This window comes from Aedes aegypti, chromosome 2, assembly GCF_002204515.2.
Source record: "Aedes aegypti strain LVP_AGWG chromosome 2, AaegL5.0 Primary Assembly, whole genome shotgun sequence".
NCBI lineage: Eukaryota > Metazoa > Arthropoda > Insecta > Diptera > Culicidae > Aedes > Aedes aegypti.
The window spans coordinates 28,816,546-28,841,893 of NC_035108.1; the positions used below are offsets into that span (position 1 = coordinate 28,816,546).

The window sequence follows — 25,348 nt, forward strand, 5'->3', positions numbered from 1 at the left end:
TTCAATCTGGGCGTAGTGCTGTAGTACTGTACCGCAAAAACAAAACAGCAGTATACAGTATCTATCCTTCCTTATTGGAATCATAGGCCTTTTCATGTGACAGATCCGTCTATGCATTTGTTTACATCGGTGGAGGACCGGTGCTAACACGGGCCTGTCATTTTCATAGAAGAACTGTCAAAGTGCTTCCCGATCAGCTGATTTGAGACGTCATGTGAATAGGCCTATTGATGGCATAAGTTTATCATTGTTAAAGTATTACTTACGTTTATTTTTTGCAATAAATAGTGTTTTTTGATTAGCTTCAGTGAAATGTCTAACGCAGATAGATTAGATCTTAAGTGCCGGTTATGCTTGAGCCTTGTTTCAGGAAAGCGATCCACATCTTCAATCGACGATGAATCCTTTCGTTCCAAATTGAATGCTGTTTGTAATGTTTTGGTAGGTTTTCCTTAAAGTAAACTTATCAATGGTAAAACATTCGGTTCAAAATTATCTTCATGGTTTTAGATTACTCAGCTAATTATCCAAAATTATTTCTAGTTCGCTGCCAATGACCAACTCCCAACGAAGGTGTGTTCGACATGTTTCAAGAAGATTTCGGAATTTCACGGTTTTGTGGAAAGCGTAAGATGCAACCAGGAACAGTTACTGTCGATGATCCTGCTCCCTCAAGTCAAAGCCGAAGTCGAAATAATTGTGAAGGATGAAGTGATCCACGTAGAGGAAGTGAAACCAGAGGAGGAGTTGGAGGAATCATTCACAGATGAAAAGGTCGAACCGATGGAATTGACCCCAGTGGAGGATGATGCCAATGAGGATGACGATAACAAATCTGACATTTCCCAAGGCGCTGTGGATGAGATCAATGTCACCGAAGATGATCGTTTGATTTTGCAATTTTTCACTTTGAACTGCGATACGTGCTCGAGTGCGTTCGAAACCTTCAAACACTTGAAGCAGCATAGTAAAAAACTGCACGGACGGAAACCGACACTTCAATGCGTCAAATGCAACAAGAGTTTCCAATATAAGTTCAAACTGTTGCATCACATCAACCTCCATTTGAGACCATCCAAGTGCGAAGTCTGCGGAAAGGGATTTGCAGACCAAAAAGCACTGCAGGTTCATCATTCGAACAAGCACTCAATTGATGTGGATAAGCCCTTTAAATGTGAGAAATGTCCTCAATCGTTTCAAAAGGAGAACTCCCTCAAATCTCATCTCAAGCTGCATGAGCGGGTAGATTGTTCAATCTGTGGGAAAAATCTATCTAACGTGTACAATCTGAAGAGCCACATGTCCATAATGCATAGCACTGAGGAACGACAGTTCATCTGCGACGTTTGTGGCAAAGAGTTCAAATCCCGTGGGGCCATGGACTCGCATAGTGTGGTTCACAAGGAGCTCACACGTGAGGATGGAGCTCGGTGCCAAATCTGCAACACATGGATCAGCCGGAAGAACAGACTTCGGCGACACATGATCGAAATACACGAGTCGAAGGAAGCCGAATGCGACGTATGCCACAAAACGTACCCCAACATGAAGGCGATGGTCAACCACCGGCGCAACATTCATGGAGGGCAAACGTTCGAGTGCGAGATTTGCGGCAAACAGTTCAAGAGAAGTATCAACCTGAAGGAACACCGGGCAGCGGCACACACCGGGGAGAAGCTGTACTCGTGCGAGTTTTGTGGAATGGAAATGAACTCGAATGCGAACCTGTACCAACATCGGAAGAACCGACATCCGCAGGAATGGATGGAGGGCAAGCAGAAAGCGGCTAGGCTAATCGATTAGAGGAGTGAATTTGTATCTGCGTGATAGGAAAACTGTTTGATGAATACAATAAAATTGGGAAAATCTATGAAAGCTAAATTGAACGTAATCGCAGGGCTGGTAAACGACTGATTGTTTTAAACAATAAGATCTTTAGAGAAATCATGCCAGGAAAAAGAGACCAACCAGGTATCGATGGCCACAATTAAGGGGGCAGGATCCGTCATCGATTTCGCAATTTTCAAAGGCAGTTTTTTCGTTCAAAGTCAAGAAAATTTACAGGAAAAAGTGTTCACTGTATTCAATTCTCCAACTACAACACGGTGAACACATTTTCGTCGAAAAAATTTCAGTTTTGAACAGAAAAACTGCTTTTGAAATTTCGATGATGACGATGATTACGATGACGGAGCGTTGAGCGTTAAGGAAATTATGTTGAATTAGTAATATATGGTAGCCCAAGTTCTTTTTGCGATATAAATTATTTCAATTAATTTTTTTTTCGGTTGCGCCGCAATCTATGTGATGTGCAGTCCTTTAATTTTTTGATCATTTTTATTTATTCAGTAGAGGCAAGTACAGTTCCCAGTTACAGTTGGGTGTCGTTCATGAGCATGTGAAATATAGTTGAGAACAGTCCAATTTTTATATCCAAATATGTTTTCTCGTCTTTTCTACTAAAATAATAAACTTTGTAGGGAAAGAGCAAAAATTACTACAGGTACGAAAAATGATACATTTACCAGGTAAGCAGGTTTCTTTGTAGAGTCTTGGTCACTATTTTAATGCAAGTCTCTAAAACCACGTTTTGCCTTAACCCGCTTGCAATGAATCCTGGCGCAAAACTCTAGACACCCCAGAGAAACCTTTAGATACTATTCCGCGACTGTTTCACATGTTCATAATGATATTTTTCTCAGATCCCCAAGAAGGTTTCTGGCATTCTAGTGATTTCTCCAGAAATTTCTTCAGCAATTTCTAAAGGGATGCGCTTATAGGAATTTAATAACAATATGGTCCAGATAATTATAGAGCACTCCAACGCCACTACCCCTAGTAATTTTCACAGAGATTACTTTGAAGGAATCCTAGCAATTGGATGTCGTCTAGGTGTATTTTCATTAGTTCTTTCATCGATTTCTTCACTTACTTGACATTTGCTACATATCCTACAGTACAGGAGTTCTTCCACAAAGCCAAATTTCAGAGCTTTCAAATAAATAACGTTTCGAAATTTTTGATTTCTCCAGAAATTCCTTCAGCAATTTCTAAAGGGATGCGCTTATAGGAATTTCATAACAATATGGTCCAGATAATTATAGAGCACTCCAACGCCACTACCCCTAGTAATTTTCACAGAGATTACTTTGAAGGAATCCTAGCGATTGGATGTCGTCCAGGTGTATTTTTATTAGTTCTTTCATCGATTTCTTCAATTACTTGACATTTCAGACAGAGCTTTCAAAAAATAACGTTTAGAAATTTTTGCAAGAAACCCTACAATAATTCTTAAAACGCTTTTTTAAATTTATTCTAAGCATTTTCATAAGCTTTATTTGAAAAATTATGTTTTTCTTATTCATTCAGTTGCTTCAAAAATTTCTTCAGTTATGTTTCAGTGAAATGTATTAATTTTCTAAGAACTCCTCATCAAGTTTTTCCAGAAATTTCTTTCGGCTTTTCTCCAACATTTTATCAACAAATTATTACTGCGCTTCAAACATTTCTCGAATATTTTTTTAAGTAAAAATCCAAATCTCCATGGATCACAGCAGTTAATACTACAGCAATTATTACAGTTATTGTTCCGATCATTCATACATTTTTTTTAGAAATATAGTGCGAATTTCTTTAAAAAGCCTTGTATGGCATTGATCAGAGATTCGAATGTTTTTTCAGCAATTTATTAAGAAAATCCAAGAAAAAACTTCACTAGGAATCGACTTCTTTAAGAGATCATCTAAGGAATATATCGGCATATTTGGAATGAGACCCACACTAGTTTAATCAAAGATTACTCTATGATTTCCTTGGAAATTTTTCACGGTTCGTTTCAAAATTTTGTCCAAAAAATCTGACAAATTTGCTTGATATTTCCCAGGAGACATCCCTTGATAAATGATTGGAAAAATTCTTTGAAGTCTTCCTTGGGATTTTTTTTTTTTTGAAATATTTCGGAGATTCCTGAAGGAATTTTGAATTCTTGAAGATGCTCTAAACGGAAATGTTGTTTAAAGTCATAGGGAAACCAGAAAAAATACAGATTAAATTCATGAAGGTATTTAAACGAATTACTTAGAAAGTTCGTGAAAAATCACAAATCAAACTCATGAAGAGATCTTCGGAGTAATATGTGAATGAACTCTACAGCAAAACGAGCAGTTATACTTGCCGTAATGTCACGAGGAATCCAAAACAAGTCTTGAAAAGATTCTTAAAGAAATGTCTATTCAAATGAGGAGTTGAACTCAAATGTAGTAATTCCTGGTAGGTTTCTTCTATGTTATCATCTATGAAAAAAGACAAAACTCCTTCCAGAGAAATTTTCAGAATACATCGCAGATGTTCATAAATCTCAATTTCATTCCAAAGGAAAGGCTTTTTTTTCTTAAGTTCGAATATTATATTTTGTTCTTATCTGACTTTGATGATTAAAGGCACTTTCGGATCATTCTTGATTTTCGTGGAAATTACAATGTTTTTATTTAAGTTAAAAAATACTTTGAAATGTAACGATAAACTTTTTTGGTTTAATTTCGAAACCGAACTCCTATCTTTTAAAAAAAAATCAATCATTTAAAATAAGAAATACGTCAATCATTTGGACACGTATCTGTCAAACTAAAAACTCTAGTTCAAATTAAATGAAATGGAATAGAACTAAATTCGGTTTACATTTACTTATAGGTACCCATTCCACTATAAAATTCGAAATATTTTAGGGGCTCAGATAGCCGCGCAGCTATTCAGCAAGACGAAGTTGAGGGTCGCGGGTTCTAATTCCAAGTGATCTTTTCGTAAATGAAATTTTCTCGACTCCTCAGGGCAGAGTTTGCGGTCCGCATCGTGTTCAGATGCTACGTCCGTATAGGTACTTAAAACAAGACTATGTGCTATGTTGTTGGACAAAATTAAAAATTCAAAATAGCCTTTGCAACGACACGGTAAAAAATAAGCACCATGCTATCAATAGTTCTGCACTTGGATTGGCACTCCTGTTGAATCTTGACAAATTCAAGGTAACAGCACTTGAATTCAACGTTGCATGTTTTGATTTGAAATTAAAAAAAAAGTTAAAATGAACATTTCCGCCTGACCCAGATTTGAACCACCAATCTTCGGAGTGCAAGTCTAGTGTCTTACCTCGACACCACCTCGCATCTGTTAAAAGGGGTTGAATTGATCTCAATCACTTTCTACAACGAACTGTCAATGATTGCTTTCATAGAAATGACATGATGTTCAAAATCAACTACTTTTCACTTCAGAGTCTAGTTCTAGAGACAGTAGAGCAAATCCAAGGTTAGAACCTTTCAAATCATGGTGATTGGTGTTTTGAATTGAGTCAAGTGATCATTATATTAAATCGAACGTGCTATTTTTTTACCGTGGGAAAATAACTAATTCAAAAAAGTTGCAATACATGTGTCCGAAACATTGCATGTAAGCGAAAATTTGTTTTAGAATTTTATTTAAGACTGAAAGCCATAGCTTCAAACATCAGTATCATAGTCGTACCCCCAAGAGAAAAAAAAATGCAGAAATTTCTAATGAACTCCTCCATGAATCTCTGAATGGCTCTTAAGAAAGTTTCTAAAAGATTTCTAGATGAATTGCTAAGATAATTATAGAAAAAAATCAATCGAATCTCTGGATAACAAGATTTTTTGAAAGAAACTTTTGAACAACATTGGACGAAAGAAATACCTTCTTGTAGAAATTTGTGAAGAGAAACTTTAAATGACATTTCGAAGAATCCATGGGGAGAGAAATAACTTGAAAAATATTTGGAAAAATAGTATCCCTGGATAAAATGTTGAAAAAATTCCTAGAACATTTTTTGAAGGAAAATCATGCAGGGCTGGGAGCGACTGCGCGCCGTTAACCCCTCTACCGGCAGCTTTATTTTTTACCGCAAAATAAATATTCAAATCGTTATAACTTTTTTGTTTTTCAATATTTTTGCACCATTTTTCACAAGTTCTCAAACAACTCTTCTAATTTAAGAATCTGTGTCGATATTAATCATTGATGATCTGGTTTTAAATATATTCCGATGTTCCTTGGGGAACCGACATTTTCCATATAAAATGTATATGGCGGCCATTTTGTTTTTGACCAATTTATTAAAAAAAATAAAATGTGGGCTTTATAATGCCAGGTAATAAGTAGCTACTCTGAAAAAATCATACAAATCAATTAAGAATTCTTGGAGATATCTAAAAATTACGAGATGATGTTTTTTGAAGTTTTTAAGATCTTTATTTGGCCAGCGTGGTTCCAGAAACCCTAATGCTCATTACTTAAAGACGGCTGCACCATATTGCTTCATTTTTTCACAACATACTCTCATTAATGTATTGTTCCGAAGAGTGGATACCCGAATACGATTAAAATTCTGTAGCCTGAGAAATCAACGGGAGGTTCTGGTTACGGGTCGGTCCCCCAAGGAATTTTAGAATATCTTCAAAACCAGATGACACAGACCCTACAACTAGAAGAGTTTTTTGAGAACTTGTGAAAAAATGGGGCCGAACTATTGAAAAACAAAAAAGTTATAACGATTTGAATTTGAATTTTGCGGTAAAAAATGAAGCTGCCGGTAGAGGGGTTAAAATAGGAACTTCAAAGACCTTTTGCTTGAGGCCAAAAACACTAAAAGAACAAGAACTAAGAAAACAAAATCAGGAAATTCATATTTTTATAAGAACTTTCTAGGAAATCCGGCAAGACATTTTTAGTTAAATATTTTCAATTTTCCGAAGATTACAAAAGGGTAAATAACCACTTGAGTACTTCCGTGATTCCCTTTGGCATGTAGGGGTTTTTGCTCAGTAGAATTATCTTAAACCTTTTAATAAAAAGCATTTTTAATAGATGCATACGGGGGTCAAAAAAGAGCCCGATAGCTTAAAAAACAAATAGTATATTTCATTAATTCTTAAACGGCCTTCTCAAGGAATTTCTCCATGAATCTAGTTAAAGATACCTTCAAGAATTCGACCAGGATTTTTTTAGGGTAACCCCAGAGATTCAACAACAAAAATCCTGAAGGTCAGGACATTTCCAAGAACTCAAGCAATTATTTCGCTTAGTATGCCTCCACTGATTCCTTAGGACTCCAAGACTTCAACCAAGAATTTCTCTAAAGATACCTTTAGTAATTAATCCAGAGATTTTTCTCTAGCAGAAATTCTTTGAGAAAATTCCCAAAAAAGTTTTTAAAGAATTTATCAAAGAATCATAAAAATAACATTTTGAATACAATTTTGAAATCCAAAGACGAATCCTATCGAAATTTCTGAGGAAATTTATGTATAAATTCCTTATGAAATCTTCGACGATCTCTTAAAACTCCATAACTTCTGAGGAAGTCTTGGAATTTTTATTTTCTAGATGGATTGATAAGATGATTATTACAAAACATTGTCAAATGAATCCCTGGATAAAATTCTGAAGGTTTTCTGCAGGCATTCCTTGAAAAATATTGAACATTGAAAAACTTGTGTAGAAATGACCAGAACAGTTGCTGTAAAATTTGCTGATGGAAACCTCAAATTAAATTTTTAAGTATTCTTGAAGATTCTATGTGATTGTTTGGAAGAACTTCAAAAGTAATTCATGGACGAAATTTTGGCACCATTTCTAGATAAATTCCCAAATGAACTTAATGATGAATCATTGATCGAATTGATTATAAAACTCCTGGAAAACATGTTGCTCTTCTTTTTTTCTGTCACCTCACTGGAACAGAGCCTGCTTCTCCGCTTACTGTTCTTGTGAGCATTTCCACAGCTATTAACTGAGAGCTTCCTTTGTTAATTGACCATTTTTGCATGTGTATATCGTATGGCAGAACATACTCTATGCCCTGTGAAGACAAAAAAATTTCCAACCCGAAAAGATCCTCGACTGGTGGGAATCGAACCCACGACCCTTAGCTTGGTCTTGCTGAATAGCTGTACGTTTACCGCTACGGCTATCTGGGTCCCTGAAACATCTTAAAAGATTTACAGGAAAAAATCGTGGATGAATTTGGAGCTATTCCTTAGATAAAACTGAACTGGATTGAACTAAAAAAAAATCGGCGGGAGAAATCCTTGAGGATTCTTCGAAAAACCATTTGGGATTTTCTTGAAAGTCCTCCTGTGGGAATCTTTAGAAGAACTGCTAGAGTAAGAAGTGGAGAAATCACCATTAAGTATGAGAAGAATTAGTGGAAAAATCTCTGATTAGTCACCGAGAAAATTTTCAGAGTAATCACTTGGGAAATCTATGGAGCTGGTGGCGTTGAAGTGCTCAAGGATTTTGTAAAGCAAATTCTGGAGAAATTCTCTAAGTACACTTTGAAAAACTTTGGATAATTCGACACGAATTAATGGAGAAATTTCTAAAAAGATCTCAGATGAAGTCCCTGAGAGTATACCAGGAGAAATTTTTGGAGAAGGCACTAGAAAATTCCAGAAACTTTTCCTCGAGGAATCCGAGAAGACATTTTTCAATAATGTTGTCACATCAGAGTCTCTGAAGCTTTCTTTGAAGCCTGTAGAATTTTCCACTAGAGTTCAAATCAAGCACAAAAGAGGAAACTAGTTACTTTTGAAAAATTTTGGTTAAAAAGAGACTTTAGAAACCTTCCATTGAATAGAGGCTTTTGAAAGACTTACAATAAAGTAGTGACCAAGTCTCTTAAAAGCGACCTACTACCATACCTGTTTATTAATTCAAGGAAATGTTCGAAGAATATGACAATGATGACTATTTCGAAAAGTCGAAGTTCGACAAATTTATATTCCAAAACAGAAAATTATTTCTTCAGCTTACCCACTCGTGCCTTCTCCCACTCGTCCGGATGCATTTTCTTCTGATGGGAGTACATGTTGGCGTTCGAGATGAAGGTCATCGGGCAAAACCGGCACGAATAGAGTTTCTCGCCCGTGTGGATCGCGCGATGTTCCTTCAATGTGATTGCTCTCTTGAAACGCTTTCCGCACACCTCGCAGGAGAATTTCTCCTCCGCGTGAACCACTCTTCGATGTTGCTGGAGGGCTGACGAATTCGGTGAAATCTTTCCGCAATCGCCGCAAACAAACTGATTTCCTATCTCCATGTGCTGGGTGCGAATGTGCTTCTGCAGACCCATTTTATTCGTGAGCCAGCGCGGACACAGATGGCACTGGACTCGATTGTCCGGTGCCGCGCCCTGATGCATCAGCACATGTCGTTGGAACGAGACCTTCGAGCGGAATCCTTTTCCGCAGATGTCACATACCGACTGCTTCTGACCGACTTCGCTGTGTACGTTGATCAAATGATCCCGTAGAGATAGCCGATTGGACAAGATTCGTCCACATTTGGGACATTCAACGGCCACGTGTCGCACCATGTGGCATTTGAGCTGGTAGTCCTTAGCGAAAGACTTCGAACATACCGAACACTTGTGGGGTTTTTCGTTTTCCGATAGGTGGAGATGCATGTTGTGCAACTCCAGGCTGGTCCGACAGGCGTAAGTTTTGTTGCAGATTTCACATCGGAAAGTGTCCGGATCCTGGTGCTTGGAGATGTGATCCAATAGGCGGCATCGACGATAGAGCTTCTTGTTGCAACACTTGATGTAACCGGATGTTTTATGTGATTCACGGAAATGATCCAACAGAGCCTTGAAGTTAGTTGTTTCCTTTGAACAAACATCACATCTAAACGTATAATACCGTTTGATGAGTTCCTCTTCCTTGGCTCGAGTTTCATCGGTCGATTTGGTCTTCTTTATCTTTCGTCTTCTTTTGGGGATAACTTCTTCAATAGAATGTTCTTCATAATCGTCATTTCCCGCGTCTGCTTCAGAAGGTTGTAATCGATCATTCTCTTCCTTATCTTCTATCGGTTTTGTTTTCGGCGATATCGGTTGTTCGATAGTGGGTTCATACTTTTGTTCACTATCCGATTCCGTTTTAACTTCGGCACTTCTTGTCTTTGGTAAATTCGAGTTCACCGATTGCAGATAATCTTGGTTAGCTCGAACCTTTTGTATGTAATCATGGATTTGCAATACTAATGCTTGACAATCTTTGCAGATCATTTGAGGAAACCATTTTGCTCGCACAAACTGTAAATAACAATGCTTAAATTACATCGATCAGATTAGGTAAACGAATTTGTTTAACTCACCGTTATGCGGAAAACAGATTCAACCATTTCGATCAGCTGTTCGGCGTACAAATCTACGGCAGCATTCGTGATCGGCACCAAGCACAAACGGCAGGAGGATTCTGTTACATCCAGCATTGCTACTTCCATGTCTGTAATATCCAATTTAATTACAAATTTCTTTTCTTTTAGGTACTTTGTCTCGTTTCACAGTTCTGTAAATAATAAAAACATTTGGAAATTTACTGTTTTGTGACTTTTTTAGAACTAAGCTGCTAGTTTGAGCGATGTGTATCGTAACATTTGAGAAGAGCTCAACAAAAAAACAAGCAAACAGAAACTTGTCATTACTTCTGTCAAAATCACGTCAGGATAAACATTAGAAAAGGGCTCAAGTGAACTTGAGCCTTATTTTTGGTGAGGGTGCATTCACAAATTTTATAACGCCGATTTGTTGACACCAGGGATTGAATCCTGAGAAAATTTAGAGAATCTCTCACGTATCGCTCTCTGTAACTACCGTTTTGATTCATATTACGGACACTTAAGGACTCAGTGAAGTATAACCCAGCATAGAGTATACAAAATAAATCATTCTGTATGATTCCTTAGCGCTATCGAGCGTAGGAAGCCCTTATCTTTCGAATGGTGGGTAGAGAATACATTTCCACAACTTGAATAATTTTAAATAAATCAAAATGTGTGGCCTTTTCATGATTCTTATTCCGGACGCTTCCTCACTTTTGTCTCATATTCCGGACGGAAAATCGTCAAACCACTAAAGAGACATCTAATAGTTGGGCATTATAAATTTTCGAAGATATTTTTGGAAAAAGCTTACTAAAACAAGCTTCGAAATTGAGAACTTTTCAACGGCAAAAATTGAAACATTTCGTGTGAAATGTTTCCCATACAAAGTAGAGTGTCCGGAATTTGAAGCTGTCCGTAATATGAATCAAAACGGTATCATAACATGCTGCACATTATGAGAGACTGTTTATCGTATACTGCTACAACTTCGATCAGATTGGGGGGATAGTAGTGCATGATGAAACCCCTCTAAACATGATCCAAGTCTGGGGGACACTATTGCTATTGGGAATTCGTGGATTGTTTTTATCGTGCCAGGAAAGAAAAACACCTATCCCCAACGGTAAACAAGCGAGAAAAATAGATTTTATCATCGCTCTCTCTTTGGGGCTCTCGCTCGCTGCCTCCATTTATCAGACTTGTTACACCTTGCGATACAATGACGATCGTGGACCGCAACAGATGGGATGTTTTAGTAAAAAAAAAAAATCAGGTAAAAAATTGAAATACCAAAAGTCACTGGTAACAAAATCTCCTGTGCGCGTTGATAACACAGGGTAACAAAAATGAAATTTTTGCGTGTCTCAAGGATCAAATTATGTGTCTCTAGTAGATTTGGGGTTGCTAAATCTGGTGCCATTCTCAGAAATGTTCCAGCACGACACAATTTTTAGCTACAGGTCGCCAAAGTTGTATAAACACTGGTTTTATTAATGTTTACATGAAATTTAAAGTACAATATATCAAACTTTTTTGTAATCTAATCCACCAAACATACAAAATAGAACTTGAACTTTCATTTCAGACATAATTTGATTGAAATTGCGCGATTATATTTCGATTAAATCGATTTTTTCAACATGCTTGCAGTCTCCATACAAAATTCTTTGTTTCGAAAGTATTACAAACTTTAATGATAAGTATTGTTATACACATAAAGTTTAAATTCTGTGGCAAATTAAGCCAATATATTACCTTACAAGCTGGCAAACTTGCATGCAAGTTGGCTGAAATAGTAATTTTTTGCATTTTCAACAGTCGATATCTCAAAAGCTAGACGTGCTATGATATTTCTGAAAACGGCAATGGATTCAGCAACCCTTAATCAAGTGAATAGCGGTATTTTGGTGCTGGAGACAAAAACGTGTTCCGCAGTGTAATCAGCATAGAAGTTTATTTTTTTTGTTATTATCAGAGTTTGGTTTGACAGTTCGATAGGTAGATTTCAATGAGAATATATACTAAGGTGTGGAAGAAAAAGCAAAGGCTATGTATTAGTAAAGAGAAAAAACGTAAACAAAAATAACTACGTCACTAATTTACATGGCTTCTTATGGGAGCTCGCTCGCTTGTAGTAGTGAAACATTTTGCACCGTACACGGATGTCACGCACACTAAATGTCTTCTTCCTCACCTCGGTATATATTCTCATTGGGTAGATTTGGTTTCACTCTTCGCGCAACTCTTCATTCATAGACTATGATTATTATGAATGTTATGGCAACTAGCTTTGTTTAAGGTGAAACAGTTTGGAATCAACTTCTAAGATTGCACTAAAACTTCAAAGGCACAAATCTCGCGAAGAAAGCATCCCACAACAGTGCACTTTTTATTTTGGCTTTGTGCACTAGAAGAAAGCTTAAAATAAGAAGTTCAGGAACATTTGCCAACTATTCCTCCAGTTTTGTGCCTTTGAAAACGTGAGTAGGTGGAGAAGTCGGCCATTGTGCCGGCCATCTTTGCATTCCGAGATGTTTCACCTTAATACATAAGGCAATCTGACGTTTAATCACCTTTCTCTTTTCTGCACACGCCCGCGTATGGATTGTTTTCATACGAAAACCGTTTCTTTATGAAAACAACAAACAAAAAATCTCATTTGATCTTGTTGCTGGAAAAAGAAGGGTGCGAGAGCCTTATTCCAATGCGGGTTCAGCTCCTCAACTCTGGCTACAGAGTAAAATGCACATACCTTGCCTTATTCATTGATGAAAAAACAATGGGTTTATGGACAAAAGGTCGAAAGACAAAACGTCGAAAGGACAAAAAGTCGAAAGACAAAAGGTCGAATGGACAAAAGGTCGAAAATGATTTGCTTGGTGGGAAATTTTTCCTTCTTTGAAAATAGATTTTCGACCTTTTGTCGCTTATTTTTTGTTCTTCGACATTTTGTCCACTGCAAGGGCACTGCAAAACGCATGAGCGTAAAGAGAGTCTATAGCTCATTGTCATTACCACAGCGGTTTAAGAATAACAGAATGTCCTGAAGATTCAGGCTTCTGAATTCAGTTTCACTTAATAAGTGTTAGCCAAATAATTGGAATCACATTTGCGCAAAAACTGGACAGTTACATATCAGGTGATACGAAGTTCCATAAATGGAGTCACAACTATCACACACAAATGAGTCAGCACGCTGAATATTTGCCATGGGATAGTTGAGTCGGCAGTGGCCTGTCAACGCTCTGACCAAGAGACTGCAATTCTGTTTCGACAGATTTGTTAAATACTTCGCCACCCTTGGAGATGGCTCAGTAATGTACAATTTTGTTTGACGACACGACTCCAAATTATTCCAATATTGCTTTTGCTGAGTTGCCGCCCAAGAATTCATCTGAAGCTTTACCCAGCACTTCGAAATTGGAATAGCTGGCTCAGAGCCAATGAAGTCATGCGATGCTCCATCGCGAGCTAGCTCATCAGCCAATTCGTTTCTAGCGATGGAAGAATGGCCAGGTACCCATACAAGGTTTACAGAGTTGACTGAATTCAGTTACTCAATTTGAGTTCGACATGCGATAACATGCTTCGACCTTGAGTTGGCCGAAGCAAGACCTTTCATAGCAGCCTGATTATCTGAACAGAAGTATATGACTTTACCCATTACGCGCTGTTGAAGTGCTGATTGCACTCCACATATAAGAGCAAATATTTCCGCCTGAAAAACGGTACAGTTTCTACCAAGTGAGTAAAACTGATTCAGCCTTAGCTCACGAGAATATACTCCTGCACCAGCTCTACCTTCAAGAAGGGAGCCATCAGTGTAACATACTATATTGTTTGATATACTTCTTTCCAAATAGCCAGACGTCCACTCTTCCCGTGAAGGGAATTGTGTGGTAAATGTCCTGTAAGGAAAGTTACAAGCAATTGTGAGATCACTTGGAGCAAGGACAATTTTGTCCCAATTCACCAAAAGTGGAAACAACGAAGTGTGTGTAGATCTACGATTCACTGGATTTTTCTCCAGTAGATCCAGTACCCATAAACAGTAAAAGCAAGAAAGTGCTTCTTGTGTAGAGAATGCACCAGACATCGCCATCAAAAGACACGCATCGAAAGACACGTTATCAAAGGCACCCTCAATATCCAAGAAAACACCCAAGCAGGATTGCTTTCTCGATATCGTATACAACTTTGTGTAAAAGAGTCACAGTGGACTTTCCAGATTAGAAACCATGTAGATTCACATAAAGAGGCATGTTTGCCAAATAAACATCACGGATGTGATGATCGATAATGCGTTCCAAACATTTCAGAAGAAAAGATGTCAGACTGATTGGTCTAAAACTCTTCGCTTCTTCATACGACGCACGTCCTCCTTTCGGGATAAACTTTACAGTAATATCACGCCAGGATCTGGGAATGTACCCGGTAGCAAAACTGCTTACAAGTAACTTTTTCAAAACATGTTGATAAACTCAAATCCCTTTTGGAGCAGAACAGGATAAATCCCATCCGCTCCTGGAGATTTGAAAGGAGCAAAACTATTAAGTGCCCATTGAATCGATTCAGTAGTTACGATACTGCGAGCCGAAGCCAGAGACTCATAACTACATGAAAAGACATTTGGTTCATCCGTAGATGCTAAGTCCATACATCCGGGGAAGTGTGTATTGAATAAACATTCTAAAACTTCTTCGTCAGAAGAAGTGAAGGCACCATAAGGTGAGCGAATTTTGTTCACTTGGAAATCCTTAGATTTAGCAAGGATTTTGTTCAGCCGATTAACTTCACTCAAACTGGAAACATTTGTACAAAGGTTTCTCCAGCCGGATCGTTCAGCAGAACGAAGAGCCTTCTTGTAAGCCTTGCGAGCCAACTTGAACGACCCTAATCCAGCTGAACGGCGTCTATTCCAACTCCTTCTACACTGTTTCCTGAGCCTAGTTAGATCGGAATTCCACCATGGGGTCCCTCTTGTAGTCTTCACAGACCGCAGAGGACATGCTTCTTCAAAAGCTTCCATAATTTAGGATGTTGTAGTATCAACGGCATCATCCAAATCACTTGGATTTTCAATGGACGGAGAATATCCATGAAATTTGGTCGCAACCAATTTAGTGTTGAGTTCCCAGTTTGTTGACCGAGGATTCCTAAAACGCAAAGTCTGCGCAGTTACATTTGAATGTTCAAGGAAGATGTAGCGATGATCAGATAATGATTCCTCATCTGATGCATGCCAAATAAATAATTCGTGACTGATGGCTCTCTACAGGCTCCATTTGTGGTTAGGTTTTATTCAGACTCCCCCCTAACCATTCATTCCTAGGCACGGCAAGCATTAAGCCGAATCACACCAGGAATTAGGGGACACCTGTGAGGTGGACTTTTACCACCGGACCAGGCAATCCGTAGTGTTAATTCTTAGCCAATTGAAACAATCGCTACCGACACTACGCGGCTATCTAGGCTGATCGGGGAAAGGAAGTTAATATTGTTAATTAACTCCTGACGTGCCCAAGCAGCCGGTACGACAAGCTAAATAATGATTGGAATAAATGTTCATTTGTCTTACTGAACATGGAAATAAGTGACCTAACGGCAGAACTATTGCTAAACAAACAACTAACAATTGAATCTTAGATAAAATATTTTGAAGTTATTTATAATATTTATAATATCTTCCATTTAGGCAGCTTTTTGAACATCAAAGTACGTTACGGTTTGTGGATATAACGTCAGCTGCAAACAGAAGCAGAAACATTACTTGTACGCTTAGAAAGGTGTTTTGACGGATGAACTTGTGGTATCGAAAGGTGGAAGCAGCATTTCGATGAACGCCTGAATGACGCAGAAGACATTTTTCTGCACTGATTAGTGAACATATCGAACATCAAATGAAAGGAGAAAAACAAAGTTTTTTGCAATCGTTGTCCTATCACTAATGTCATCAAAAAAGTCAATCCCGGATTATCTTCAATAGTGCTTCGAGTAGTAATTCTGACAGATGTTGGAAGTGCACAACAAACTATTTTTAAGGAAAGTGATATCTTCACCACTAAAAAAATGCCCTGCGACAGTCATATCAATATTCTGGATAATTACATTATAAAATGTTTATTCAGTTACTCCTCTTATGTCTGCCCATTTTGCCATTTTTTCTGTCTATATTCGCTTCTAGCTTTCATCTGCTATTATACTTTTGCCTTTGCATTTCAGCGCATTCTCTGCCTGCGTGTAGCTCTCTATACATAATAAATCATTTTCTGTATATGCTGTATGAATTGGTTTCCCGGTAATTTAAAACTATTCTTTCATTGTATTTCGTCCTCTGTGAATTGAGTGTGGGATTGTTGTTTAGAATGAATGGATTTCGGCAGATTTGATTTCCCTATTTAATTGAGATTTTTTATCACCACAGTTTGTTTATACTTTTTTTCAGGAAAATAATAATACATTTGCGATATAAAGGTAAAACTAATAAATACATTCGTTTTCAATCCTGTTCGGTAGTTCGTATATGCCAATTTCTGGTCTCGTTTCTCAATTAGCGGAATGGAGGGGACTTGTTTGATTTGAATAAATATTGTGTATAGTAAATTTTATCTAACGATATCTCTTCCTCCCAGCCCTCAGCCCCTAAACATCTAAGAATCTCTCCTTTTTGCCCGCTTTTTTTCCAGTAATACCCCCCAAATTGATCAACAATATGCCGATTAGCTTCCCCCATGTTTTGCCCTTTGGCAGCTCTCTTTCCCCCTCGTCAGCGAATATTCGATAATTCAGTTATTTAATAGCATTTTACTTATTGGTTAAAATAGTTACAATTACGCATACAAATGTGCTAAAATTTGTAAATTTTTTACGGAAATGAAATGTTCTTTTGATGAATAGCGTTATTAATAACTATTTATGATGTTTTTTTTCCATGCATTACTCGTCGTCTGCTCAACTTTAACATCACCCAATAAAACACAGAACCACTCAAAAAACGAGACATAGAAAACTGGAATATTAATTTAGGGTTTCATCCTCGGACCCTTGTGGTCGCAATCAGTGAGTTCTACTATCCTACTACATGAAGAGCAATAAGATCAACTGAACTTGCGCATTTGGGCGCTACATGTTCCTCTAATAGATAATGCAAGAATTTGTCCTATCCTATGTAGAATGGATTTGGTGAATGGTTTTTGATTGGTGATTCGTATCAATGTCGTCGTCATGGATTTCTCAGGTCAAGAATGTCATGAAATGGTACAAGTGAAGATAAGATGGTTATGCCGAAATGTTTTGCGATTTTGAGATCAAACGCGGTTTCTACCCGGTACCTTCATTCGACTTTGATGAACAACAGTAAATTAACACTTGTCTATAAAGTGTGGCGTAAGGTGGAACAAGAACATACTTTATGATGGTAAACAAAAATCGAAATGCCAAACAATAGTTCAGGCCCATTAAAGTTTTTGCCTGATCCATTCCCAATAAGTTCGGAATCCTGAACCAAGAAGTTCTCCTGAAATTACTCCAGGAATTCCACTGGGAATTACCTTAGCAATTCCAATAGGAATACCTCCATAAAATTTCACAGCGGATTTCCTCAAGTTTTCAACCCATGATTACTTCAGGATTTCCACAAGGGATGCCTTTAATATTTCAAACAAGAAACTCTTTAGCAATTTCATCAGGGGTTCGTTCAGGAATTCAATTGAAACAGGAACTCCAACAGAGATTTTTATCAAAAATTTCTCCAGAAATTCCCCCGAAAATTCCTACATGGATTCCTCTATAGACACTTCTAGGAATTCACCCTGATAATCTACGAAAATTTCCCCAGTAATACCGTTTTGATTCATATTACGGACAGTTTTTAATTCCGGACACTCTTTTTTGTATGAGAAACATTTCACACGAAATTTGCCCAATATTTTTTCCGGGATTCCTTCAGGAATTCCTCCAGCAATTCAACTTGGAATTCTCCTTTTCAAATACTGTAGATGCACATAGAGAAATACGTGCAAGAATTCATACTGGTTTACTCATAGGAATCCAGTTTTCCTAAAAGAATCGTAGAAGGAATCGACGAGATCGAGATTTTTTCAAAGAATGACATGAAAAAATCATTGGAGAAATTTATAGAAAACATTGGAATGATTCTCTCATATGGAAAAGGGAAGGAATCCCTAGAGAATTCTCTACAGACATTTTTTGTAAAGATTAGAAAATTACAGCATGAACCCATGGAGTCATTCTAGAAAGGTTTCTCGGAGCGATCTGGATAATAATCTCTGGAGAAAACGTTGGATGAATGTTTAGCAATATACATGTAAGATCTCTTAAATACCTTGAGAAATTTCTAGTAGATTGCTTGAAATTCCAGGAAGAATCGCTGAGCAAATTCGGGGAAGAATTCATGGGGGAACTTCTCAAGGAAGTACTAGTCAAGGAAATCCTAGATAATTTGCCAGAAGAATCACAGGAGAAATACTTTGAAAAATGCCTCATACATACTTCCGGCGTACCTGGTATTCGGAATAACCCGACAGGTAGCCAAGTTATCTGAAAATATTTGAACCACTCTTTTTCAGCCTTGGTTTTCTTGGAACCATAGTTATTTCCGAATCGATGATGTTCTAAAAAATAAAGGAATTTTGTGATTGACCCTGTGATTTTTGTTCAAAGACGATTGAGAAACAAAATGTTGGAATTGAAAATGTTGATCAAAGCTGACGTCAGGCATGTAATTGTTCAATAAGTATCTGGTGCAAATATTGGAAACAAATAATGAAAAATCTTGTATACATTCCTAGAAGAGTTTTTGGATCAATTCTCAAAAAAAAATACCAACGTGGAATCGCTATTTAGAAAAATTGAAAAATTTTCATTGAACAGTGATAAAACAACTGCTGAAGTAGTTCTTTGAGCTTGTAAAACATTTTTTTGCAATTTCTCGTAATCGTAATAGGCTGTTTTTCATCACGCCAATCTGTCATGAAACGGATTTCTTTCCTGCACCGAAGTATGCAGTGCGGGAATAGTCATTACGCAACTGAAACCAGTGCTGTAATGATTCATTACGCAACGCTTTCTCATTACGCAACTGTTTTGAGTCGCGTAATGAATCATAACACAACAATTTTTTAAAAATTGTAAAATGATGGTGAATGCATTCCGATATAATTTCTGAGACCCTCAAGTGATCTTCTACGAAATTGCAAAAAATGTACGTAACTCGTTGCAGAACTCGATTTTTACAGCACTCGTCATAACTATCCTACTCGGCAAGCCTCGTAGGATAAATTTACGACTCGTGCTGTAAAAATCATCAATCTGCAGCTTGTTACGTAAACTACTATAAAAATACACTTAGAAAGTACGTAATACACTAAAAACACATAATATCCTCAAATTTTGGTAAAAATAACATTGGAGCCAATATCTTCGTCCTGTATTTCAATTTATTTGCACCTTTGGACAAATTTGTAGGGAGCGAAATAAGGGTTTTAGGTTGTAATTTAATCAAAAGCGATTTTCAATGCGAAAAAATGTTTCTTCAGTATTAAGTCTACAAAAATGTGTTTGAGGATTCCTCCATAATTTCTCCAACCACAAACATTCTTGATATTTTGTTCTTGCTCCACCTTAGAACTGAATCGTTAACCCCAGTCATCGGACTAAATGATATAAAATAGGCAGTGATCGAGACGCAATCCGATTGCATCGTTTCTCAGTTAACCTACAAAATTCACCTAATATACCTAAAAAAAGCAGAACTCTTGTGAAGTCGTAGTTAGTACAATAGTATCCAGCAGTAGCAATAAGGTACCGCGGGGCAAGTGGGTAAATGGGGTAAGTGAAAACAATTGATATATTTTACTGAATATGTGAATTAACGTTTTAAACTCATGCGTAAACCTTTGAGGCCATTGAGAACATTACGATAGGTAAGAGATTTCTGAGACTTTTCAGCCATTATTGCATAACAGAGCGAAAAATTGTTAACCTGTCAACTGTTACTCCGTAACAAGTTGGCGGCGTACAATCTTATTTTAAATTTTTTAGTGGAAAAAAGTTGCGGACAATAATTTTCTGTACCACTTCTTAGTTGTCCTCTGTGACAGTTTCAAACTGCAATGAAAAAAGTTTTAGAATTAATTCGACGTAGACCTAAAAATAACTAAATTTAAACACCGTCAATTTTCTTATCAGGTGGGGCAAGTGAAAAGTTTATCATTAGAGATTGAATTTGTGTTTTCTCTTTAAGTAGCCATAAGTAAACATGGTTCGTAATTATCATAGAAAAACATAACGTGCTAATAATTCAAGAAACACTATACTCAAGCGTTGAAAGCTATTAGAAATCATGGAACTTCTCTAAAAGATGTTGCCAAACATTACAATATTAATATGTCTACTTCGGGCAGCCAATTAAAAAGAAGACGTTGACTGAAAAGTTGCAATATTAGAGAACACACGGAAATCTCGTGGAATGTCTATGTAAAGCTAGTTCAAAACATAAAAATGGGGTATAGGTCTATCCACATAAAAAAGATTCTAAATACGTCATTGAAGGATTCCATTTGATTTCTCCCGAAGAGCTATACGACGTCATATCCGACTTTCTCAAAAACAAATAACGAGCGGTGGAAATTCTACAGAGCAGAAATGCAATTGCTGTCCTATAATGTAAGAACTAACATTGGAAATGTTGCAGTTATAATGTTGTCGAATCATTTCAACTAACATAACTGAACAGAAGAAAATTCAAGTGAAAAGAATAACATTTTCTTTGTTTACATGTTACTTATGTTATTGTTCATTGGGAAGCCTTAACAAATGTTAAAGCTAATTGAAATCGTGAATATAAATGTTTGTTTTTGAATTTATTTTTCAAAACGGTAAACTTTTCACTTGCCCCACTTTTGGGGCAAGTGAAAAGTAAAGAGACATTTTTCAAAAACTTTTTCTGTATTTTTTTCTTCAATTTTTCATAAAAATCAATTTCAGCATGCTGCTTATATTTGGTGGGAGTCATGCTAAAAAATATACACGACCTCATTTGTTTCAATTTAAAGTCTCTAGAATTTGAAGAATCTCAACTATGCGAATTCCATTACCCACTTGCCCCACGGTACCTTACCTAATAGTAACTAGGGTATGAGTGAAAAATAATCAGTTTCTTCAGCACTGGATTCTGATTATTTGACTAATAACGTGAGAGCAATCAATTGCGATATACTACGTAAGAAACTTCGCCATGGCTATGCTTGGCCTAGGAATCTACTTCTAAAGTCGCATTCACTAGAGATACAGCTTTTACCTCATCTTATGTCTCCCCGACTTTCTACCTCATACTAACCCTAGAAAGATGACTGTTGATTCACGAAACTCAATACTTTCAGCTACCTATTCCATCCTTACCAATCGTCGTCTCGCTATTCCGAACATTACACGCGCAACTAATTTCTAAATACAAATATGGTACAAGATTTCGCCTGATCGAGAAAAAACTTGTGTAGAAATGTGCCAAAAAAGCGAAACCGGAGAACACATTTAAGAAACGTTTTACTCAGCGATAATATTCTAAACCAAGTCAGTACAAGCGGTTCTTCCTTTCCATCTTTGCGGTAGAATAAGCTCGGCGAAACCCAGAACACTGTTTTTTGATCAATCATTTTGCTGTAGCTTTTGATATTCTATTTCCCTTGCTTACAAGCTATTTGTTACCGTCGAATGAGAAGGTGAACCTAAAATCTCACATGCACAGTCATATTTGCAGTCTCTCTCACTGGTTTATTGGAGTTTCGATACCTATTTGTTTTCTATATGTTTGCTGTAATTTGTATTTGCTGTTTGTTGGGTTGATCGTTGAAAGAAGTGAATCGCGTAGCTAACATAGCTAGTTGCGTGTATTTCTTTTGTGATCTTTGCTGCTCGTATTTGTATAATCCAAAAAGTTGTCGGAGAAAAAGCTCTCTCAATTCGGTCAAAAGTGTAAATGTTTTGCATTTTCATTGTGTGACCTCTTTGAGGTAGCATGCTCTTGGAGATTACGGTTTCATTCTCTTAGAAACTATACGATATGATGTCCCACATCAAATTGCATCACGGAAGAATATAAAGTTACCCATTGGGTATTTTTTCTTGTAATTTTTAGTGGAAGTAGTTTAGAGTGTATTGTTTACACTGCATTTTAAAAGCTGGCCGTTTTTGAAAACTGGGGAAAATGGCGTCACCTGAAAAACAACGTCACGATTTGGCTTTGCACAAGCACCTGCGAAAAAAAAAAATCAACACTCTCATCGAAACATCGGAAAACAACTCGGAATAGTATGGTCAACTGAGAGCCCTATGATTGAACGTTACTACGAAACTCTGAGCATCGAACGGAAGAAGAAATGCGATCAGAATGGATGTTCTATTAGTGATCAGGATCACAAACGTGTCGTGAAAGCGTTTAAGCCGAATTCCAATGCTTCGATCAGGGGTGTGGCCAAAAAGTTGAATCTGTCCAAGTCTTTCGTTCAGAGGGGGAGACCCATTTCGCATAAGGACGTTTGGCATAATGGACGTTTCACATAAAGCAGTTTCATATAAGAACAGGTAGCATTTCAAAGAGGGCATGTAATTTTCATTATGCCAAACGTCCTTATGTGAAATGTCCCACACCCCGTTCAGAGGGTTCAGAGAGCCAAGCATCGGGAGAGACTGCATACGTATAAAGTAAAGAAGGCTCCAAATCATGACGGATAGCAAATACGGTGGGAAACTCACGGAGCCGGAAACTGTACACCCAGAAGCTTCCAGGGCTTCTGTTCTTTACCGTCCAGTACAAGTTTGAAGTTCCGGAAGAAATAAGGAAAAAAAATGCCAAGCACTACATGATTTGGCAATCGATCTGCTCATGTGGCAAACGGAGTGTACTATTCGTGACTACCGGGACTGTTAACACGGATATTTACCTCAAGGAGTATCTACAGAAGCGTCTGCTTCCTGTGTTGAAACAATACGAGGGCCCTGCGATCTTCTGGCCAGATCTAGCTGCATGCTTCGTGCGACGGAGCTACTTCCGTACCCAAGGACATGACCTCTAAAGGCCCATAAAAAACTGGGCTATTATGAAGCAGACACTACGGAAGCATCCCAACGGGGTCAAATCCTAGGAAGACATGAAGAACTAAGTACAGCTAATGCTCGATAACTGGGTGCTATTTAACTGGGCTGCTTTTTAACTGGGTGCTCGCTAACTGGGCTGTAGCCCAGTTAAAAAACAGTTAAACGTCAAAAACTTTCACCATCCCGTAACTGACGAGGGGCGTGCAAATGCAAAATAAGGTTTCGGCATTATTTAAAACCGAATGACGCCAACCAAAACTTTGCATCTAAGTCCCCCTCGATTTGTATTTGAATGTGTGTGTGCGTTGGAATTGCAGTCCAGTTATCGAGCACTGCTCGCTAACTGGAAGGTTCTCTCAGCCCAGTTATCGAGCATAAGCTGTAATTTTCTACAGCGTATTTTCCGTGATGCTTCTTGATGTCGGACACCCTTCAAACACTGCTTCGTGATTGCGTCCAAAACAAAACATGTAACCATATTCTCAGAGCACACGCCCTCAAGTATTCATCTTATAATGTCCACCATCATAAAACAAGCAATTAGCGCGACCTCCAATGATAAAGTCAATCCAACTTACCTTGTCATCCCCGCATCAATCAGGCTATTTACACACACACTTACTACACCGCCTTGAGTCGACTGCAATCCATCCCCCCTGCTTATCACAAATGTGTCTCGCACCTCTTTGCCCGCCCTTCCTGTCTATTTGGCCGCAATGGTGGCGGAACTGTTCTCGATGATCTCACCCGTCCCTGTGCTGCCTTCCAAGTGATGATGATGATGGTGATGCATCAAACTTTCGTCCACCAACAGGTTCAGTTTGTTGTTCTCCGCCGTCGTTTGCTGCTGCTGTTGCTGTTGTTGCTGCGTGGAAACCGCCACCGAGGGTGTGACCTGCTTCGTCGGTGTCGACGGTTGCTCCTTCTTGCTGTCGGACGATTTGTTCCGCCGGAAAAAGTTCAACCCACTCTTTTTGCTACTGGTCTTGACCGGAGTGTCAGGAGCCGTAGTGGAATCCCCACCGCCCGTCCCGTCCTTGTCTTTGTCCTTGTCGTTGTGGTGATGGTGTTGCGACGAGGACTTGTCACTGTTCGACGACGACTTGGAAGATCGGAACATCGGGAAGAAGTTATGGCTGGAGGAATTCTTAGATTCTTTCTGGGGAGGAGCAGGTGACGTTGCCACCGTAGGACTAACTGTCGCCGTTTGCTGCTGCTGCTGTTGTTGTAGTGTTGGCGAGGTTGGTGATGGTTGTTGCTTGGAAGCTACTGGCACTGGGTTACTGGATTCGCTGGTGGCTGCAGTTGTCGATGACGATGATGATGATGGCGAGGTCGCTGCGGTATTCTCTGATGATGAAGGCGGTGCGTCTCCGCCCGTCGTCCCGGTTGGCAGTGTGAGACCATTGGATTTGATCGATTTCTTTCCACTGGTTGGCGTTGATGAGAACTTCAGACTTTCGGTTTCTCTGTTCAATTCTTCGACGCTGCAGACGCTGTTCAGTGATGATGGTTCACTGGTGGCACTATCAGGGACATCGCACGGATGCTGTTTCTCTGAGTTCGGTTCAATACTGTTTGTAATTGCACTTTGTTGATGCTTATGGGCCTGTTGCAAATTGCTGTTAGAGCTATTGTAGTGGTCATGGTTGAGTGGTTGGTCCCCTGCTATATGGCGACCGTGATGATGATGGTACTGCATTTGTGGTTCGTACGGTGATGGCGCCGACTGGAGGTCGTACTGTGACGGACCGAGTCGAAGTTGGAAATCTTCCTGCTGCTGGTAGTGGAGGTGTTGCTGTTGGGGTTGATGTCTTTGTTGATGAAGTTGTTGCTGCTGCTGTTGCGATTGCTCGTATGACGGGGCCGAGTCGGGCCCGAACTCAGTGTATACGACTAGATTTTCCGGTGGGCCACTATCGACGCGTCCTTTATCGCGGCAAGCCTGCACCGCGCTCCAGACGTCTTTCAGCTCACCGGAGAGATCACGATCTTTGAGAATTTCAGGTTTCCTATGGGTAAAATTGTGTTATTGATTATAAGAAGTTCGTAC

At 38.4% G+C, this 25,348-nt stretch overlaps 3 protein-coding genes across 4 annotated transcripts in view; 1 reads left to right on the plus strand and 2 right to left on the minus strand.

Moving 5' to 3' along the window:
• LOC5573239 (zinc finger protein 626) lies at positions 1-1,907 on the plus strand. Its single transcript, XM_001660767.2, has 3 exons — positions 1-82; positions 227-441; positions 544-1,907. Exons 2-3 carry the CDS (start codon positions 313-315, stop codon positions 1,801-1,803), a joined length of 1,389 nt encoding a protein of 462 aa, XP_001660817.2. The 5' UTR covers positions 1-82; positions 227-312; the 3' UTR covers positions 1,804-1,907.
• Positions 1,908-8,763: 6,856 nt separating this feature from the next.
• Positions 8,764-23,968, minus strand: LOC5575485 (transcription factor grauzone). Of its 2 annotated transcripts, XM_021840374.1 has the most exons (3): positions 23,874-23,968; positions 10,171-10,364; positions 8,764-10,108 (listed from the first exon to the last, which is right to left on the minus strand). In XM_021840374.1, the coding sequence occupies exons 2-3, from the start codon at positions 10,297-10,299 to the stop codon at positions 8,810-8,812; spliced, it is 1,428 nt and encodes a 475-aa protein (XP_021696066.1). In that variant the 5' UTR covers positions 10,300-10,364; positions 23,874-23,968; the 3' UTR covers positions 8,764-8,809. The 2 variants fall into 2 exon arrangements, with proteins under 2 accessions (XP_021696066.1, XP_001662002.2); XM_001661952.2 differs by lacking the exon at positions 23,874-23,968 and having other exon boundaries at positions 10,171-10,478.
• The window catches only part of LOC5575484 (putative cyclin-dependent serine/threonine-protein kinase DDB_G0272797/DDB_G0274007), a 28,716-nt gene continuing 26,729 nt past the window's right edge, over positions 23,362-25,348 (minus strand). Inside the window, exon 4 of the mRNA XM_021840373.1 lies at positions 23,362-25,307. Within this exon, the coding sequence (XP_021696065.1) occupies positions 23,999-25,307 (1,309 nt within the window). The 3' untranslated portion in view covers positions 23,362-23,998. The remainder of the gene's footprint in view (positions 25,308-25,348) is intronic.

What these genes read in the sequence shown, in the direction of transcription:
- LOC5573239 (XM_001660767.2), top strand. Translation starts at nt 313, where the DNA reads ATGTCTAACGCAGATAGATTAGATCTTAAGTGCCGGTTATGCTTGAGC. An exon ending in ATGCTGTTTGTAATGTTTTG is followed by an intron (nt 442 to 543) that starts GTAGGTTTTCCT and finishes AATTATTTCTAG; the next exon opens with TTCGCTGCCAATGACCAACT.
- LOC5575485 (XM_021840374.1), bottom strand. Translation starts at nt 10,299, where the DNA reads ATGGAAGTAGCAATGCTGGATGTAACAGAATCCTCCTGCCGTTTGTGC. An exon ending in AATCTGTTTTCCGCATAACG is followed by an intron (nt 10,109 to 10,170) that starts GTGAGTTAAACA and finishes TGTTATTTACAG; the next exon opens with TTTGTGCGAGCAAAATGGTT.